This window comes from Trifolium pratense, linkage group LG5, assembly GCF_020283565.1.
Source record: "Trifolium pratense cultivar HEN17-A07 linkage group LG5, ARS_RC_1.1, whole genome shotgun sequence".
In the NCBI taxonomy this organism is placed as follows: domain Eukaryota; kingdom Viridiplantae; phylum Streptophyta; class Magnoliopsida; order Fabales; family Fabaceae; genus Trifolium; species Trifolium pratense.
The window spans coordinates 7,606,804-7,626,712 of record NC_060063.1 but is presented as its reverse complement, the minus strand read 5'-3'; the positions used below and the strand labels follow the sequence as shown (position 1 = coordinate 7,626,712).

At 33.8% G+C, this 19,909-nt stretch overlaps 3 protein-coding genes across 4 annotated transcripts; 2 read left to right on the top strand and 1 right to left on the bottom strand.

Annotated features, from left to right (window-relative positions):
- Positions 1 to 1,406: 1,406 nt before the first annotated feature.
- On the top strand, positions 1,407 to 4,329 carry LOC123887563 (putative B3 domain-containing protein Os03g0621600). Its single transcript, XM_045936893.1, has 5 exons — positions 1,407 to 1,612; positions 1,779 to 2,196; positions 2,798 to 2,919; positions 3,443 to 3,755; positions 4,082 to 4,329. Exons 1-4 carry the CDS (start codon positions 1,523 to 1,525, stop codon positions 3,710 to 3,712), a joined length of 900 nt encoding a protein of 299 aa, XP_045792849.1. The 5' UTR covers positions 1,407 to 1,522; the 3' UTR covers positions 3,713 to 3,755; positions 4,082 to 4,329.
- Positions 4,330 to 5,454: 1,125 nt separating this feature from the next.
- Positions 5,455 to 9,472, top strand: LOC123887561 (preprotein translocase subunit SECY, chloroplastic). Of its 2 annotated transcripts, none has more exons than XM_045936891.1 (8): positions 5,455 to 5,706; positions 6,560 to 6,708; positions 6,925 to 7,310; positions 7,772 to 8,071; positions 8,152 to 8,241; positions 8,368 to 8,491; positions 8,623 to 8,786; positions 8,911 to 9,472. In XM_045936891.1, exons 1-8 carry the CDS (start codon positions 5,540 to 5,542, stop codon positions 9,133 to 9,135), a joined length of 1,605 nt encoding a protein of 534 aa, XP_045792847.1. In that variant the 5' UTR covers positions 5,455 to 5,539; the 3' UTR covers positions 9,136 to 9,472. The 2 variants fall into 2 exon arrangements, with proteins under 2 accessions (XP_045792847.1, XP_045792848.1); XM_045936892.1 differs by having other exon boundaries at positions 5,460 to 5,706; positions 6,563 to 6,708.
- Positions 9,473 to 9,611: 139 nt separating this feature from the next.
- On the bottom strand, positions 9,612 to 18,026 carry LOC123887560 (cyclic nucleotide-gated ion channel 17-like). The gene is made up of 6 exons (XM_045936890.1): positions 17,197 to 18,026; positions 15,279 to 15,491; positions 14,847 to 15,148; positions 11,825 to 11,936; positions 11,044 to 11,280; positions 9,612 to 10,669 (listed from the first exon to the last, which is right to left on the bottom strand). Exons 1-6 carry the CDS (start codon positions 17,746 to 17,748, stop codon positions 9,950 to 9,952), a joined length of 2,136 nt encoding a protein of 711 aa, XP_045792846.1. The 5' UTR covers positions 17,749 to 18,026; the 3' UTR covers positions 9,612 to 9,949.
- Positions 18,027 to 19,909: the final 1,883 nt, after the last annotated feature.

The window sequence follows — 19,909 nt, the reverse complement described above, 5'->3', positions numbered from 1 at the left end:
TTTGATTTTTTGGGGTTTTGGATGGTTTTTCTCAAGTTTTAAACTGACAGAATGAGGGGAGAAGGTGGGGCGTGTTCTTTATATACTTTGGACCATCCGTGACCTATGTCGCGGTATGTTTAAAACTGTCATCCCGTGATTTAGGTACCGGATGTTGAAGTTCAAAAAATGGGTGGTAGGGTGCTTATTGCGGTGTTAACCTGTGGTCCTTTGGAGATATGAATTTTTTTACATATCCGTGACTTGAGTCGCGGTCATGATTCTGTGCCCTAAGTAACAGACATGGGTAGTCTGGTAATTTCATAGGGCGCGCCCCAGAATCTGTAGGGTGGGAAAAGTAATTCTCTTCCACCAATTGTATGTTACAACACTTTTTTTGTTGTTGTACAAAATAGTGCAAAGGCCCACAAGTTACTACACTTTATTATATATTCATCGACTATTTATTAATATACACCTTCCGTCTTAATTTATAAGAAAAAATTAACTTTCTTTATCCTAAATTACAAGCATAAATGATCAATTTTTATCATTTGCAAAATTTACTTTTACTTATTCCCGTTAAATTAAATACAAATTATATTTAATTTGTTTTTGTCTCATTTTTTATTTCAAGAAAAACACAAAAAACATACTTTAAATTATAGTGTTTTCTTTTCTTAATAAGTGCAAAATTCTTTTTTGCGCATGGGATGGAAGGGGCACATAATTAACCATAAATTTAAAATGATCTTGCTAATAAATTTTAAATTTATGATTAATTATGTGCCCCTTCCGATTTTACTAATTACCCTGTTGAATTTTGATCTATTTGTCACTTCTTAATTTTATGGTTAACTAAGCCTAACAAGTTTTAAATTTATGGTTAACTGAGCCTAACAAGTTTTAAATTCTTTTCTGTTGAATTTTGATCGATTTGTCACTTCTTAATTTAAAACTCTTTATTACCCTGCTCTCTTCTTAATGCTCATCATGTCATGCGTGTGAGATGATTTTTTATCATTATAAAGTTTTGGCTTAATCAGTAAAATTGTCCTTAAAGTTATTTTTGGTTTTATATTGGTCACTTAAAGAAAAAAATATCCAAATAGGTCCCTTAAATAAAAAAAAAAAGTCTGAATAGGTCCCTTAAAGACATCTCCGTTAATCAGTTTGGTCCTTATAGGATCAAACTGATTAACAGAAATGTCTTTAAGGGATCTATTCAGACTTTTTTTTCTTCTTTAAGGGACCTATTTAGACCTTTTTTGTTTTAAGTGACCAATATAAAACCAAAAATAACTTTAAGAGATAATTTTACTAATTAACCCAAAACTTTATAATGATAAAAAATCATCTCACACGCATGACATGATGAGCATTGAGAAGAGAGCAGGGTAATAAAGAGTTTTAAATTAAGAAGTGACAAATCGATCAAAATTCAACAGCCACAAATAAATAAGAGTTTCACTTTTCATTTACTTTTAAACTCCATTGTTAATTATTCACTTCTTAAGGTTTTATACTTTTATTCAGCTCGATCATGGCTATGATGGCTAATGAATCTCCTCATGTGAAGCCAACCCATTTTTTCAAGATCATATGTGATCAAAACCTTCTTGAGGGAAAGCTTGTAAGCTCATCAACCCTAAATAGCTTTTGTTTTCATTTACATTTTAAATATTTGCCTAATGTTTTTTTACTCACTTTTTTTTTATGCCTATACTTTTTTCTTCTTATAGCTTAGTTCTATCATGCATTTTATTATTAATTATTAATATTGTTTAATTGATTGATAGATGATGCCAAGAAAGTTTGTGCAAAAATATGGAGAAGGCTTAACAAAAATTATATATCTAAAGACTCCAAATGGTGCAAAGTGGAAATTAAATTTGGTAAAAAGTGATGGTAAAATATGGTTTGAAAAGGGTTGGAAAGAATTTGTAGAATATCATTCTCTAGTTCATGGCCATCTTATAGTTTTCAAATATGAAAGAAATTCCCATTTTGAGGTACAGATATTTGATAAGAATGCATGTGAGATAAAATACCCTTTCAAAAGATTTGATGGTAAAAGGGTATTTAATGGTCAAAAGAAGAAAGCTAACTTGTCATTAGAATTTCATCAACCATGTGAAATTGGAAGTAGTAGTGGTGTTAGAGTTGGGAAATTGCCAAAGGTAGAAACTTTGAATCATATTGACAAGAAGTGTAAAGGTATAAGATTTTGTGTTTTTAATTTCTCATGAATCATGCATTCATGATTCACATGTTAGCACAAGTTGTTAGCTTCTCTTTTCATTCTTAATTTGATTCTTTCATTTTATGTTTTTTGGTAAATTGTATTTTTGGTCCCTAACTTTGGGATTTTGGTCATCTAACTTTCATAATAGTATTTGTGGTCCTTTAATTTTAGCCCCTTTTGCAAAAGGTTGGCTCCCCCTATGATTTTGACAAAGTCAACGCACATGTGAACAATGACTCATATGCCACATCAACATGTCATGTGAGTCACGTGTCCATTGACTTGCTGATGTGGAATGTGAGTCTTGGTCCGCGTTGCGTTGATTTGGTCAAAATTAGCGGAGGCCAACCTTTTGCAAAAGGAGGCTAAAGTGTTAGAGGCCAAAATTACTATTATGGAAATTTTGGTGCTAAAATTGTAAGTTTGTGAAAATTTAGGGAGTCAAAAGTGCAATTTTAGCCTATGTTTTTTTTTCTATGGTATAATATGTCTCATATTAACACTGGTAAACCATTCGGAGTTTGCATACATTTAGTAGGTTTCAATTGTTTTAAGAATGTTCTAATTTTGCAGGAAAGCAATTAGTTATTGCTAAGAAAGTCACAGCCCTTGACAGAGCAATCTCTTTCAGAACTTGTAATCCCTCCTTTCATGTTGTCATGTGCCCATCATACATAGATGGTCCTTGTAATCTGGTAAGCTGCAAAGAAATATTTTACTTTTAGGAAATTTAGCAACACGAACACCAGATACCACACTGATACTCACACGTTGACGTAGATCATAATTTAAGAAAATGATATTTTTGAAAATAACCACATGTATTAGTGTTGTGTCAGTATCAAATGCCGACATTTATCAGACATCCGAAATGCTTTTAATCTAAAGTATCGGTGTTACATAATTTATAGATGATACCATGAAAAACAAGAGTAACAATGCCCAAATTTTTAGCCAATAGTTTTCATTTTTTAGTTAAATATATTTTGTCCATATAAAATACCTCTCATCTAAGTTTAGTCTATACGAGTTGGTTCAGGACTAAACTTAGATTTGATGTATTTTGTAACGACTACAAACATTTTTTACTCTTTTCATTATACAATATTAATAATATGAAAATCTACTTTTGCATACATACTATATATTTTCTTTTGCTTAATCTTTAACTATATGATAATCATGAACATTTGTATTTTTTTTTTGTTTGCTTGGCAGAATATACCAAAGGAGTTTGGCAAAATACACTTATCAGATTTAGACAACAAGCAGGGAGATATTCATCTTAGGTTATTGAATGGGAGAGTTTGGCCTCTAAGGTACCTAATTAGGATTTACAATAGAAGAGGATTAAAATATGAAATGCGCTCAAAGGGATGGAAAACATTTGCAGAAGACAATAACTTGAAAGTTGGTGATGTATGCAAATTTGAGCTCTTACCTACTAACACTATAGTTACCTTCACTGTTCACATCTTTAAGGATTAACTCTTTTGAGACATAGACAATTGAATTTGTTCAACATGTCAAGGTAGGATTCATGTTTATTTATTTTTTAGAGTGAAGATCTATTATGGTCCTCACAAATTTCTGGCTGGATAATTTAGTTCCTAATAAAAATAAAGCTCAAATTAGAACATTGTTATACTGAGGACAAACTAATCACCATGTCATAACAAAACGCGGACTAGTTTGTCTCCGGTATGAAAATGTCATGGGACTAATTTAGGTTTTATTTTTGTTAGGGATTAAATTGACCCGTAAAAAATTTGTGAGGGATTAAAACGAGTCTTCACTCTATTTTTTAACTATTCCTATTGTGTCAAATAAATAAATTTATTTATCTATCTTGTGCAGAATCAACACTAAGGAGAGGAGCTATTTGAAAATCATGTTTGCTACCAAATCACAACCAAAGAGTTTAAAAAATGTTGTATGAACTAGTTCATGTTTTTTAACAGTACTACCAAATGTAGAGATTATTACATGTCTACTACATATTTTGCTTCTTTTGTTGTTTGCACCTAGGCTTCACTTGATGTAATTTAATTTCTATTTTGTTGAGACAGACATGTTATTGTTGAATTGAATCTTTCAGAAGTTCTTAAGGCAACTGAATATCTTGCACAAATCCTTGGACCACAATTATATGGTTTACAATTCAACACCACAATTAGACACTCATAGACAACAATGGTAACATAATATTTGATTAGGGTGAAACACTCTGGTAACACCTGTTCTTCCTATTAATGGAGGTGCAATTTATTTGGTACTGAAGCCGTTAGAGTTTGTGTCGGAGTAACCCTCAATTTTGATGGCTTTCATGGAGTTGGGGCCCGTTTCTTGCCTCCTTTTCTTGGTGATCTTCCTTTAGGTTTTTCTTCTCGCACTCCCTGTGTCACTTGCGTACACCCTGATATTCTCAATTTATCTCTCGCTACCTAAAAAACGAGTGTCTAAATTGTCAAAATTGGAACACCACAGTTTGCATGTTACATTGCGAATGGTGTGACTAAGTGTTCGCTTTCCAAATAGCGAATGTGTCGGCAGTAAAAAAAAAAAGTCCCCCATGCAGTCAAAACTAATTGCCACGTGGGAGGCAATGAATAGTGCTCCAGCCAAGGAGACTATTGCGAGACAGGTTGCCAACTAAAGTAAATTTGGTACCCCGCGACATCATCACTCCCGAAGCTCACTTATGTGTTTTCGGTTGTGGCGGTGTTGAATCAGCTCAACACTTATTCCTTTCTTGCGGCTATTTTGGTTCTCTTTGGTCGTTAGTTCGATTGTGGATTGGTTTCTCGTCGGTGGATTGACAAAGGTTGTCAGATCATTTTATTCAGTTTACTTATTCATCATGCGGTCTTCATGCACAACGATCTTTTCTGCAACCCATTTGTCTCTTATGTGTATGAGTTGTGTGGAATGAAAGAAATCAAAGAATATTAAGAAAACTCAGAGTGTAGCCTACCTCAACTGCTGGACATTGTCAAACTATATTCTTATCAATGGTTGAAGTCAATGAACATTAATTTAGCTTTAAACTATCATAGTTGGTGGTCGAGTCTGTTTACTTGTTTGGATATCGATTAGTTTTTGTTGTTTTCTTCATATTTAATTTTTGCCTTTTAACAAAAATATAATGATATGTCAAAAAATAAAAATGAGTAGTTTAGGGTAGTTTGGGAATTTCATCCTATATCTTACTATATGATGAACACACACGTGATGGTGGTGAGTGAGGTGATGCTCGGTTCGCAAAGTGTATGTGATGTGGTGAGTGAGTTTTGTTTGTTTTGTGGATAAAATAAAATGTTGATAACTGTAAGAGAAACTTCCTTTGCTTCTTCTTCTTCTTCTTTGTGGCTTAATCTTCATCGTCTCCGTCACATACCATCATCATCTTCATCTTCTTCTTCTTCTCTTCGTGTCCGTAGTAGTAGCAGTAGAACTTCCAACTTCTCTACTCTCTCAACCAGGTAAATAACTTCATTTTCACTTATTTCTTTTTATCCATTTTTTTCAATTACTCAATTTTGTAATATGTCAGCTCACTTATAACACCTTTGTCTTGCAACATCAATTTTCCCAATTAGCATGGCCATTCATTAGGATGTACTAAAAAATAAGAATCGAACATGACAACTTAGTTGTACTATATTTGATTTTAAAACTGTTTCTGAGACTAGACAAACTGAGAGCCAAAATAGTGGACAAAAACTAAAATTCTTGTCCCCCATTAAACTACGAGTCCTCTGCACAAATTGTCTAAAAATATCAAAATAATTTTTTGTCCACCAAACACCAAACATCATCGTACAATACAACACAAAATGTGTTCACTACTTACATTTTCAGATCAAACGGACCCTTGGTGTCATTTTACGGTGCATTTGATTTGTAGAGAAATAAGGAACGGGACAGGACAACTGTTGTACTATGTTTGATTTTAAGTTTGTGTCTGAGATTGGACAATGATTTTAAGTTTGTGTCTGAGATTGGACAAATTGGGGGTCAAGGGACGGGACAAAAACTAAAATTATCACTAAACCATAAGAAAACTTTTTGTCCTGAGTGTAAGTTGACTAAAATGCCAAAATAATTTTTTGTCCACCAAACATCTTATAAGATAAAAAATTGTTCAATTCTTAAAAGTTTATCTTGTGTTGTCCAGTAATTATCTTTTGAATAGATAGCTTGTGTTTATTGTTGATGCAATTGCAAAGTGTAGTTGAAAACAATTTCTCTGTTATTATGGTTAACTGGTCTCAATAATATTGGAGACAAGTCTACAATTTTTTCGCCTCACTTTCTGTTTCAAATTATATGCAGCAGTGACCTAGCGAATTTCGATCCCTTGGGTATTAACCCAGATTTATCTTCTACTTTGAGTTCTACTTGGAAAAATCTAGTGAGTTTGTTTCCACAAGCATATGAAAGCTCTTCAAATACAGAAAAGGAAAAACCCCGAGGAGTAGCAGGTTTGATGGTTTAATTCATTACTTTGTTTTAATGAACTTCATAATTCATGCATTCAGCATTGAGCATAGGGTCGTATTTATAGCCTAGAGGACCTTAATTTCGTGCATACCAGTAACCACAAGAGTATTTTTACAGATTAGGTACATGAATGATTGTGTTTATGTATTTACTAGCGAGCAAATGAGTGATTGTCGTATGTATTTTGATACTGACAGCTGCTATTGAGGATAGTTCAATTGATTTTGGTGACTTCTTCAAAGGACCGCTGCCAGGGAAGTTTCTTAAGCTTTTAGGGTTTCTTGCATTGTCAAGGCTTGGTGTGTATATACCTCTAGGTGGAGTTAATAGGGAGGCTTTTCTTGGAAATTTGGATCAGAACAGTTTATTAAGCACTCTCGACTCCTTTTCTGGTGGAGGTATTGGTAGACTTGGGATATGCTCTCTTGGTATCGTTCCCTTCATCAATGCACAGATTGTGTTTCAGCTTCTTGCTCAAGTATATCCCAAGTTGCAAGATCTTCAGAAAAGAGAAGGTGAGGCTGGAAGAAAGAAAATTCTTCAATACACTCGATATGCTTCAGTTGGATTCGCCATTGTACAGGTCAGAAATTTACCGCATTTAGTGAAACTAAAAATCCTTGTATTCATTAGTCAAAAAAAATAAAAAAAATCTTGTATTCACGACTCTTGGTTATGTAGAGTATCCATCACTATGTAATTGAAACACAAATTCACTTGTATGCTTTCAAGTTTTCGTCTTTCTCGGAAAGTGTAAATGAGGGAAAACAACACTTTAAGTGCGTGTACGGACACGGACATCGGACACGACACGGACACTGACACGTCGACACCGATAATAATTTGAGAAAATACATAATTCAGTGTAATCATAAGTGTCGGTGCCATGTTGGTGTCCAACACTGGAGACGCCTAATCTAAGGAGTGCCCGTGTTTCATAGGCGTGTACTAGGAAAACAACACTTAAATATGCTACATCAGACTTATTACTAGTCGAGGTTTCCTGTTTATAATTTTGTTTTTGTTTCTCAATTTTCATAACAGGCGATTGGCCAAGTTCTTTTCCTGCGGCCCTATGTAAATGACTTTTCTACAGAGTGGGCTCTTACTTCTGTTATCTTGTTGACACTTGGCTCTGTGTTGACAACGTACATTGGCGAACAAATTACTGAACTGAAACTTGGGAATGGTACCTCTCTTTTGATATTCACAAACATTATCTCCTACTTGCCAGCTTCTTTTGGTCGGACATTTGCACAAGCATTCAATGATGCTAACTATGCTGGACTTGTTACAATCGTCGTGTCCTTCTTTCTGTTGGTAGTTGGAATTGTCTATGTTCAGGTGAATCTCATTTCAGTTATTGAATAATAAACAAGTAATTTAGCAATCCGAGAGATGTTGATTTCAACAATGACTTTCAGGAAGCAGAGAGAAAAATTCCTATTAACTATGCTTCTAGATTCACCAGCAGAAGCGGAGGACTTGAAAAATCTGCTTACCTACCGTTTAAGGTCCTCTCCTCTTTTACCAACCTTTTTTATGTTACTGTATTACCTTACTTCATAGTATATGATGTACCTTTAAATTATTCATAAAATAGAGTACAATAAACCTCCAAATATGTTCTAACTTGGCAGGTAAATAGTTCTGGTGTAATGCCTATCATATTTTCTACATCTTCATTAGCTCTTCCTGGTACTTTAGCACGCTTCACTGGTATAAGTGCACTAAAAAATGCTGCAGTGGCATTGAATCCAGGAGGTATGCGGTTGATTTATCTCTTGATTTATAAAAACTATATTGCGGAAATGGAATCTTTCATGCTTTGTTGTCCATAAACTTTTGTCTATTCGTAGATTGGTTCCCTTTACTTAAATATGTTTTTGTTGTAGGCTCCTTCTATCTTCCGTTTAACATACTTTTGATAGCCTTCTTCAACTACTATTACACTTTCCTACAACTGGATCCTGATGATGTGAGCGAACAATTGAAACGTCAAGGTGCTTCAATTCCACTTGTCAGACCAGGCAAAAGTACAGCTACATTTATTAAAACAGTAAGTTTCTCCTTGTCATTGCAAGTTTATGTTGATCACTGATATGTTACAGTTATAGCCTAAAATCACTATTGGATCCATTCATTTTACACCGCTTAATATAAAAATATAATATGCGATGCAGGTTCTTAGTCGAATATCAGTTCTCGGTTCAACATTTTTGGCAATTTTGGCTGCTGGACCTGCAGTTGTTGAGCAGACGGCACACTTGACTGCATTCCGGGGATTTGCAGGAACATCTATTCTTATTCTTGTTGGTTGCGCAACAGATACAGCAAGAAAAGTTCGAGCTGAGATTATATCCCAGAAATACAAAAACATAGAGTTATATGACTTCGATAAGTATTGAACATTTAAGAATTGGTGGTTTGCAAAACTAGAATGCAGCTAGATCGATCTCCAAGGAATGTGAGCTCAAGGTTTCCTTTGTCTGTACTACACAATAGTTGTTCATTTTATATCAGCCTTGTATATAATTTTCCAGAAAATCGATCCAGTTGTTTGTTTTGAACAAGGTTGATCAATCAATGTCATGCATATAATAGGACCAAGTTGTGGCTCGATAACAAGGAAGATGCTTCGAATGTACTACTTCATTCTTAATTCTTGTCAAAAGTATATTTGTAGTAATTTGTTAAGGTTGTTTATGATAAGCTCTTGGAAGCAAAAAGGGCAATTCTTTTCTATTCGAACTTGTGGTTGGTCATGTTAAAATTTTGATATAATATTTACTATAAATTTTTAAACTCAAAGCAAAAGTTACTCTTTATAATTTTTAATCAAATCATGTTTGTCCAGAAAAATCGCTTTTAAGATTTCGACTGGGCATCCAAGCATATGCTAACTGTTAATTTTATAAGAATACACAAGAGCTATCAATTACATTAATAGAGCAAGGAAAACAAGGATTCTTTTTTTGGCCTTCAAACAAACAGGGTTTGAGGCCTCATTGCATTACGGGATTTAATCAAGCTACTCTTAGATGAAGCTTTTTTTTTTTCCCCTTTTGTATTCCTTTCTAAAATACATGACATTCAAAACGATCAGCAATAAGAGACGAGGCAGAGGGATATGCTGATTTATATGACATATAGAACCATCATTGACACAAGTAGAACATCGGTTGATGCTGAATATCCTAAGCAAATGTCTCTAAAGAACAACTAATCATCATCTGCTTCATTGGAGAAGTCAGGCTCTTCTGGCTTTCGAAGCTTAGGCAGGTCGTCTTTCATCTTTAGAGCTCCTCTTCGTGTGTTAGCAGCAAACCTTGAAGCAAGAATTGTGACCCCGAGGTTCAATTTAGCCTGTGATGAGTTTGAACCGATAGGATATTCCTCCTCTTGTAATCTCTCACTGACCACTGTCTCATCTAAAGGAAGGGATTCCCTCAAACCAAGATCTTTGGCAGACATCCTTTTCTTATATCGACGCCAAGCAGCCTGTATAAAACAAGCGGCCCAAGTCCTCCAATGATGAGAGTAAAATCGAAAGGTGTGCTGCAGCTTTTTGCTGTGAAGGCGCCTAAATTGATTAGCGACGAACTTTAGATCTTCAGCTCGAAGAGCAAAAGCTTCAACCTCACTCCGGGCTTTAACTGTCCTAGTTGAAGACGGCAAATTCATGGTTGATTTTGGGAGTAGTGCCCAAGAAAGAAGTTCCTCACCGCAAAAATCTCCAGGTCTCAATATGATTGAGTTGAAAAAACCAGTCCGGCCACCATTTGTTGTAGAACTGTCTAGTCTGCCTCTAATGATAAACAGCATTTCAGTTACAGGGTCACCCTCACGAACAATGTAGGTGCCTAGAGTGCTTAGAGAAGATACCAGCCGCTCACATATCGCATCAAGAAGTTGATCATCCATTTGTGAGAAGAAGGGAACCTGAAATTCATAGGAAGGGAAATTTGTTAACTACTTATAATAAAAGTACATTTTTACGGATAATGTTCATTGGCATCAGTGGAAAATCAATGTATAAAGTAAGAAGCTTAAAGATGCTAAAGCCATATAAGACATAGCATAAATCTACATCAACTGCAGAGAAGAATTTTGTAAACTTAGGCTTCTATTACCAGTAATAAAATACAAGTCGGTGGTAGAATTGAAAAAAGAACGAGGGCTGGTCAATTATGCTCCAAAATATAGACATGAGCAAAGGAGGATCATACATAAAACGTACATGCAAGTGAAACATGAAAATTACAATGATATTAGAAGATTCTCCAAAACTTTAAACAGCAAGAAAAAAATCATACTCGTCTAACAAGGTCTAAGCATAGGTGGCGTTGGATATCACGACGAAGATCAGCTGGCAATGAACGTAGAATGGTTTCTTCATCAACACCACGAGTTGCAAGCCATTTATATTGAACAAATCGTCTAACACGAAATCTCAAATCTTCAGGGAGTTGCCGATGTCCCATCCACTCCTCTGTGTCTCTTCGCTTTAGCCTCCACTCCTCAAGCCTTATAGTAATTGATTGTAAATATGTCTATACCAAAGTAATCAACCCAAATCAGAATCAATTAAATAAAACTTAGAACATTTTATTATATATGCATGCTGCTAAGATAATCTAAAACCCAGCTGCCATTGTGTTGTGAAACATGAGAATGCATAGGACACATGACCATTGCTAAAATACCAAAACAGAAATTGTTCCTAGAAAACAAGAAATTGTTAATTTTGTATTCTATATATCTAAGGTGTTTTTCTTTTACCAACTCTATATATGAGCTTATCAACTAATGAAATTATTTTCTTCTGAATGAATTATCTTTTATAATGAAATAGGTCAAATATGAATTGATTTGACAAAAAGATAGAACACTAGTTTAACAAAGAAACTTTCTAGAAAATAAATAATAATTTTAACAAATCTATTAGAAAGCTAATAAAAGAAACAAGAATGAAAGGGGATAAATAACGATGTAATCAATAGTATAAAGTCGTAAATGAAGTTATAAATTATATACGTTTATTAAACTTTCATATAATTTAGATAGGAACATCAAATACAAATTATCTACAAATACCTGCATGTTCCCAATCAAATGAGCAAATAATACAAGACCCAAGATGGCAATCACAATAGCAAATGACGTTTCTCCAATAAATGTGGTTGTATCTAGGTTCTGTCCGTAAGAACTGAAACAAAGCCAAATATAATAAATAAATAAAAAACCATCAACAAACAATGACAGCTATCAGTAAAAAATGTTCAGTTTAAGACAAAACTACCATTTGCCTGCCACAAACAAACAAGGTTTTAAACTCTGCTCTCTAGAGTCAGCATCCGACGATGCATTTAATGCATATTGAAAGATAACACAAACAAAAAAACAATACAAGGTTGAGTTCCAGCACAACTTTTCTTCTGCCAATTGTTTAGGAGTGAATGTGTAGAACACTCAAACCTATATTTTATTTGTTGTTTGGCGATTGATGCACAACACGTGTAGTTTAAAGGGGGAAAAGGGAAAGAAAAGATGGAGAAGGGTTGAGGGGAAAAGGGCAATTGAGGATAGGAAGAAAGGGTTAGGTGACTTCAATTCATAGAGTAACAAATTTAAAGGCTTTTAAGTAATTTGTTATCAATTATGCATAGGAACATCATTCATTCCTTCCACCAACTTAGTGCATGTTAACTTTTGATATTTTACACTCAAAGGAAGCTTTTTAAGCAAAAGCTTTGAAGTGAGTAGCATGTAATTTAAGTATGACCGATTCTTGTGTAATATGAACGTTGAGGACAACCATTTTTTTTTACCTTTTCCTCTATGTTTCCATGACCTCCTCCACAATTATACACCACGGAAAAGCATTGACTGAATGACTTGAAGCGCCACATAATTTTGGTGAAGTTACAAAACCTACATTCAAGGAAACTCTTGACATAGTAATATTTGGCCATGGATGTGACTATGGTCTAAATGCATTCCACAAAGAACCAACACCATAAACAAGTTATCAAGCATTCCTCTTTATAGTTTCAAGAGTATCAGTTTCTAATAACACTTTTCACTGCTAAATTGCAGATTGGGTTTTAAAATCATAGGAAATCATATCTTGATCCGATTGATTAGGTGTGGCCAACTTATTTGCTGAATAAATCCTTTGGATGTTGTTGGCCAAAATAATTTCATTCTTCCAAAAACAGGTATTGAAATTCTAAATTTGCTAAAAGGTTTAGTTCAAGCATTTTCTACTGACTATGATTATCTTATAAATCTAATCAAAAAAATTCTCTGAATGATTACAGAAACCCTGGCAAAGAGCATTCCATTTTGCATTTCAAAAGTGATCTTTTGGGTGGTTTGAGAAACACAAATAAGGGTCATATATGTAGCTCTATCTTGATCATGGTTGTCAGACTCGCAAGTAAACTCATAGACTCGTATACTACGACTCATATACGAGTTTAGGTGGTCAAAACGAGTTGAGCCGCACTTGAACTTGTTTTAGTGTCGACCCGCTAGGACTCGAGTAGACTCACATAGACTCGCGAGTCTGAGGCGAGTTTAGGAGTTCAATGTAATTTTTGAAAGAAAAAAAAATCCCAAAAACATGTTTAGCCTCACTTTTCACTCAAAAGAATTGTACCAAAAAATAAAAAATAAAACCCAAAAGAAACTTAGAAGACTTCTCTTGTCTCTTCCTCTTCATTTTAGAAGTTAGAAAACCTAAAATAACAATAGATATTTCTCTCACACTCACGTTCACGCAACACATTTCTTGCTGTTTCTATTTTTTTGCGTCGTTCTTTCATGTGTGCTCTGTTTTTGTTTTCATTTTGTTGATGCATTTATACATTGTTTTTTACGTGTGTTCTGTTTTTGTTTCATTGTGGTTGTTTTTTGCTTTATGAAGAATGAAGGAACTAAGACCTTATCTACATATTTTGCTATTTTGTTTGCTTTATAATGAAGTTTGAAATTGGAATTTTTATGTCAATTAGTGTTTTATTATGTACATCTGTCATTTACAGATTTTTTTTAAGTCATTTTTTATTTCCATAGACTTGTACGAGTATACGAGTTCAGTCTACAGACCATCGATGAGTCTACATAGACTCACAAGTCTGACAACCTTGATCTTGATTGAAAAAATTGAGCAGTTGTTTCGGACCTATCTTCACAACATAGAGGGAATCACTTTTAGAAGGGCTTTAAAAGAAGAGGGCTACCAGGAAGCAGAACACTCAGAAGTTAAACGGCACTGGTTTCGAGGAAAACAGCTATAAGGAAGGTGGCACACGGAAAGTTTATTAGCTATACCAAGGATCACTGGTCTGCAGTTTTTGGATAGAGGGCTATCCAACAAGTTCTTGTGATCGTGGGTCATATACTGGTTCTGCAGGACCAATCACATGCAGAAGTATATGATGATAAAGCAGAAGCAACAAACCCATGGAAGAGAGATGTTTGTCCTTATTCTGTTAATTTCTTAGTCAAGCCATTAAATTACTCGTTCCTTTATTTCCATCATGGATTCCTAATTGTTGGAGAATCCATGAATATTTATTTTCCTTTTTTATCATTTCTAGGCACTTGTAGATATTTCCATCTATTTCCTTTGTAACTATTTTCTCCTTGATTCAAGGAAGAGAAGTAATTGTATTCTCTCTATTTAAACCAGCCATAGGCTGAGGAATAAAACATAACATTATTCACCCTAGTTTTTCTACACTAACCTTAGCATACAATTATGTGAACTAACCCACCAATCATTCTTGTGTGAATTAACTAATGTATGAAGTTGTATTTTATCATGCTTGGTTAGTACTACATAGTATTAATACATGTTACGACTTTGTATTTTGACAAGCATCCATCACATTATATATCAATATCATCCCAGACTATCATAGTATCTATATACTAAATTCATTTTTCTCACTTTTTCCATCCTAAACCCTTTAGCTTTGTTGGTAACATTAGCCAGCATAATATTTTAAGATGAAGTAAATAAAAAAAAGTGAACCTCGGTATGAATTAATCAAATGAGCCTTTATAAAATCAAATATCATAACTTATGACAGGAAGTACCATGGCATACCTTAGTTGCTGCAACCCCCACCATAAACAATATAAGTATTTTGGTATGAAGTTTGAAGAGACAACATTCTTTGTTAATGCATTTTCAAATAACCCATACTTGAACTGAATGTCATCATTCTTGGGGTCACAACTTTTAAACACATCTGTACTATTTTCCCATATCTTGCGCATATCATTACTCAAAGAACTGCAGTCTAGGTAGAGAAAGCAATTGTCAGGGTTACGCTCCTTTTTGCATAAGGATTTCCAACAAGTAGTATACCGGTCAACAGACAGAAGATACCAGGATGCTCCTAAAACCTGCCCAAACAAATTAGAGACATATATGGTTATAGCAGAAAATTAGACTCGGTTCAATAAGTTTCAAAGAATTCAGATAACATGACTTTGTGTGAAAAGAAAGCGTTTTAAATGGCATCAAATTACATACATGGCTAGCCAACATGTACAATAGCAAATTATATGCTGCTCCTGCCCAAGCAGTCTTTGTAACCACTCCGGTTGCTTTGATTATTTGAGAACTTAATGGGAAAATCAAATATAATCTTGGAACATATTGGAGCAAGACAATCAATGCAAGAGCATTATTCTTGTGATCAGTCTGAGGAGTCCTTGTAGCCGGTATGATAAACCAGATGACCATCTGAAAAAGAAAAACTAAGATATTATCTATATATTATATCTCACCGTTAAAGGAATTTTAAAATTTCATAAACAACTCTATTTACAAAAATTATGTAAAGCTCCCTTTATATTTTACTTATTACACTGGCCTCCAATTGGTCATATCTATCATCTTGGTATCAATGTTTCAAACTCTACTATCAACTTGCAGATCTGTATGAGTATTCATTACGCATAAAGATGCCAAGTTAGATTAAGCATGCTCAGATTCTGGAGATTGGTCTGAGATTAAGCATCAGAATTAGAATTGCCAGCTTAGCTTGCAGAAGGTCCAGCAGATTATAAGTCAAAGCCAAAGCCACAATTGAGTTTTTGATACAAGACTATCACCATTTCATTCTAATCGGGGAACTGAATTTGTCCTCGTTTCAAGTTCCCGCACATCGTCCACTTATCTCCTCATTTCTGGACTACTGCTGGGCGGACTCTCTTTCTTGACATGTTCGTTTCAGGTCGGACGTCGTCCACCGTCCACTGACCATCCACACCAACGCTGCGAGTTTCAACCCTTGGCAATTGGACATCCAGTATACACTGCAAGTTTCATATGGAATCTGTGCCTCTGTTATGAAAATTCGCTCGATAAGCTTCCCCTTTGATTGGGGCCTTGTTGTGGGCCAGGTCCCATTAATAAGGTTATAGTGGGTTGACAAGGTAGTGCAATTTCTAATTTAGGTGAACAAACAGTTTAAATTCAATTTCCAAATTTATCGGATTCCAATTTTGTTTATCAAACATATAAAGAGGAATAACAATACATGTTGTCCAAATGCTATCACTTTCTATGCTTCATGGAATTTCCAAAGGTGTTGATCCAAGTAAGCCATCTGAGCTATTTTATAAGATTTTAGAAGGATGCATATCATGTTCAAGTGTGTTTGTAGTGCTGCATCATATTGCCATACATTTGGATACCACAATGGTACAAATATACCAGTTCAAACATTGGTACCCTGGGAAAAGTATTTCTAGAGCGCTATTTACAATCTTGAGGACAAGGTTGATCTTGAAGGGGTACTAGGTAACGATAAGATCCTTGAGGATAAGAGAATAATGACTCTTCAAGTCTATTCTAGAAGGGATCTTTTAGAAATATTCTATTTGTTAGTAACTGAGCAATGCTATTATCTAGTTATTGTAGTTAGCTTACTATGAGTATGCACTAGCTTATATAAACATTGTATTGCCTCATGATTCGAATTGGGACATATCACATGTTTGGCCGAGTTACTACAAATGTTTCAACTCGCTCATTTTCTTGCATTCTTAGTTCTTTCTGGATGTTAGTCCAGGAGGGGAGGGGCTAAACAAACTGATACAGTTAGGTTTAGCTAATACTCAAATGCATAATACATTAAAACTCCCTTCAACCACAATTATAAGCAAAAGTACATTTTTTAGATTCATGGAATAGACCAGATAATCAATCAGTCAACGAATTACGAATCCAAAAAGTGAACTTTTGCTTATAATTGTGGACAGAGCTGTATGTGAACAATGTGATGTACACAAGATTCCAATGGCATCCAATCAATTGTTTCTCTAACAACAAAATATCTTTCTCAATTGACTTCGAGATTAAAGTATGTACTAGTATATATTATCAATGTTGATATTGCTAACACAAGATAAAATGATGTTAAAGTAAAGAACAAACAACACACCTGTGGTAACGGTAGTGTAGCAATAAGATCAATGAAGAAATCAGATCTAATATACCGCCTTGCAATTTTACTCGGGTCCATAACAAGTTCACCCCTTCCAAATACACGCGAACTAGGAGCAACATAAGCTGTCCTGAACTTAATAATCAAGTGTAACAGATAAAAAACATCGGCAACAGTTCGAAGAAATGTGACAACAATCCTTAATGTAAAATCAGTCCTAACACAAGAAGAGTCTGTATTTTGTACCAATACACTAGGCAAATAAAAATATAAAGGATCAACAAAAAGTGCTACCAAACAAGAAACTATAAAAATTCGATTCCATTTCAACACAATCTCGCTACCAGGATCAAGTATTCTTTTTCTCCATGGTTCATGATCTTCTGGAAATACCTTAGATCGTGATTTTCTATTTTTCCCTAATGGTATAACATTGCTACTATTAGGTTTAAGCATTGAAGAAGATGATGATGGTGGTGGTGGTGGTTGTTTATGGTTTTTGCCATCTGAGTTGAACCTAACAAGCTTGTTGCCCTTTTTGAAGTCCATGGTTATGTGAAAGGGGGGAAAAAGCTAGAATTGGATCATGTAAAACCCTAACATGGTAGAGAGAGAGAGAGAGAGAGAGAGAGAGTATTTATTTGTAATAATTGTTTGAAGAAAAAGAGAGAATGGAATGGAATTGATATCTTTGGAACCTCAGAGCTCACATGACAACAACACAGCAAGCAAACATTAAGGAAGAAATTAGTCAACATTTGTTGACTTCAACAGTACTACTAAACATTTTTTTATTTTTTTTGTTAATAAGCAACGTCTTCGTCTTTGAATTCTCTTTGGTAAAAATTATCAGATAATTGATAGGTTAGCTTATACTTCGTATATATAAATAAGAAAAATTTTAGTTTTTAGATTTATAAAATGATTGATGTATTTGGTCTAAAAACAGGACAGATACATCAGTAATTTCATAAATCTAAAAAGTTAAATTTTTTTTATATAAGATAGTAGATAAGCTTATATCGAATAGTTTTTAAGCTAGTTTTTACTTTATAGCGAATTAGCTACTTGATTGAACTTGTAGTATTTGGTAAAATTAGCGATTTAACTGTCTTATAAATATGAAATGACATACTATAAAAAAAATGAAATGAAATAAAAAATAGATATTTAATTAATATTTAATTTTTTGAAGGAAGATGGAAGGGGTTAAATGGAAGGAAAAATATAAGTTATAAGCTCATAAGCTACTTGAAATAACATTTGAAAAATAAGCTACAAACTAGTAAAATAACCTATAACCTCGTTTTGAAAAATGTTTACCAATCACATTTTTTTTAATCATATGAGTTATAAACACAAAATATGGTCTTACCAAACAAAATCTTTGTACTCTCTACGCCTCATATTAGATTATCAATAACAAAAATTACTATATTTTAATTTTAAACATAGGGACTTTTTGGTAAAACTAATATCATCTTCTATTGTTTTTTTTTAAAAAAATTGAAAACTTAATTAAGAGTCGTAAAGTTATAAATAATTAAAAAGTATAATCATAAAATATTGCTTTTGAAAAGTATTTTAGGATAATTAATAATATAAATAATATAAAATAAACTACTAAAGAAATTAGGATGGAATACTCTTCCTCTTTTTGGCAGCCGCCTCATAGTCTCTTTTTGCTTTTTCTTTTTGTCCATCTTTTAAACATGGTGATTTAGAATCAATTTTATTCGAAATCACTCTCTTGATCATTTTATATTTTTTTAAGTTAAATTGTTTTGTATTTATTTTTATTTAAATAAGTGAGTGTTACACATTTTTAGGTTTTATTTTAGTTTCCTTTGTTGCTATTTTTTTTTATCTGATATTGTTTTAATCTCGTCTTAGTGCTAAATTTTTTGTTTTGAGTTCCTCCCGTCATAGTACAATGTTTATTTTGTTAAGATTTGCAGATTTGTTTTGATCCAAATTCAGTGTTGATTCAACGACTTTAACGTCGTTAGCGTTGCAGATCCGGATACATGACTATTCCATACACTTGAATCGTATCATATCAATTGTAGGTTTTATCACAGACATTAAGTTGTTTTATGTTTTTTTTTTACTAAATAAAAGGTATTCATTCATTCAAATTGATAAGAGTACATCGATGCAATACAAATTCAAAATCGCTAAAAACAAAAAGGATGAATCTGCGAACAAACTCACAACATCCGTGTTAATAGCATAAAACGGCATATTGCATAAGCCTATATATTTGACTATATTGAAGTTTCCAGAATATCCGTGCCTTCGGATCTGTAGCGTTGATGACACAAAAATCATTGATTGGATCTGCACTGAATGAACCTTAATCCATCAACTTGAAACAAATGAACACCGTACCAAGATGGGATAACAATACTCCGCACTAAGATGAACAAATCAAAACAAAGGACGATGAAATCATAAAAACAAACAAAAGAAATACTAAATATATGTGGAAATCACACTTAATTAATTAAAATAGAAAGAAAAATGATCTGGAGGGGTGATTTTAGGCCTAAGTTGACCCTAAATCACCCCTCTTTAGTAGATCAAGAAGAAGAGAAAAAGTGGTGACAGGTAGGGTTAGAGGAGGAGAGACTGTTTTATGTTATTAACTCGGATGTTGTGAGTTTGTTCGCAAATTCATAATTTTTAGTTTTTAGCAAACTAATATGTA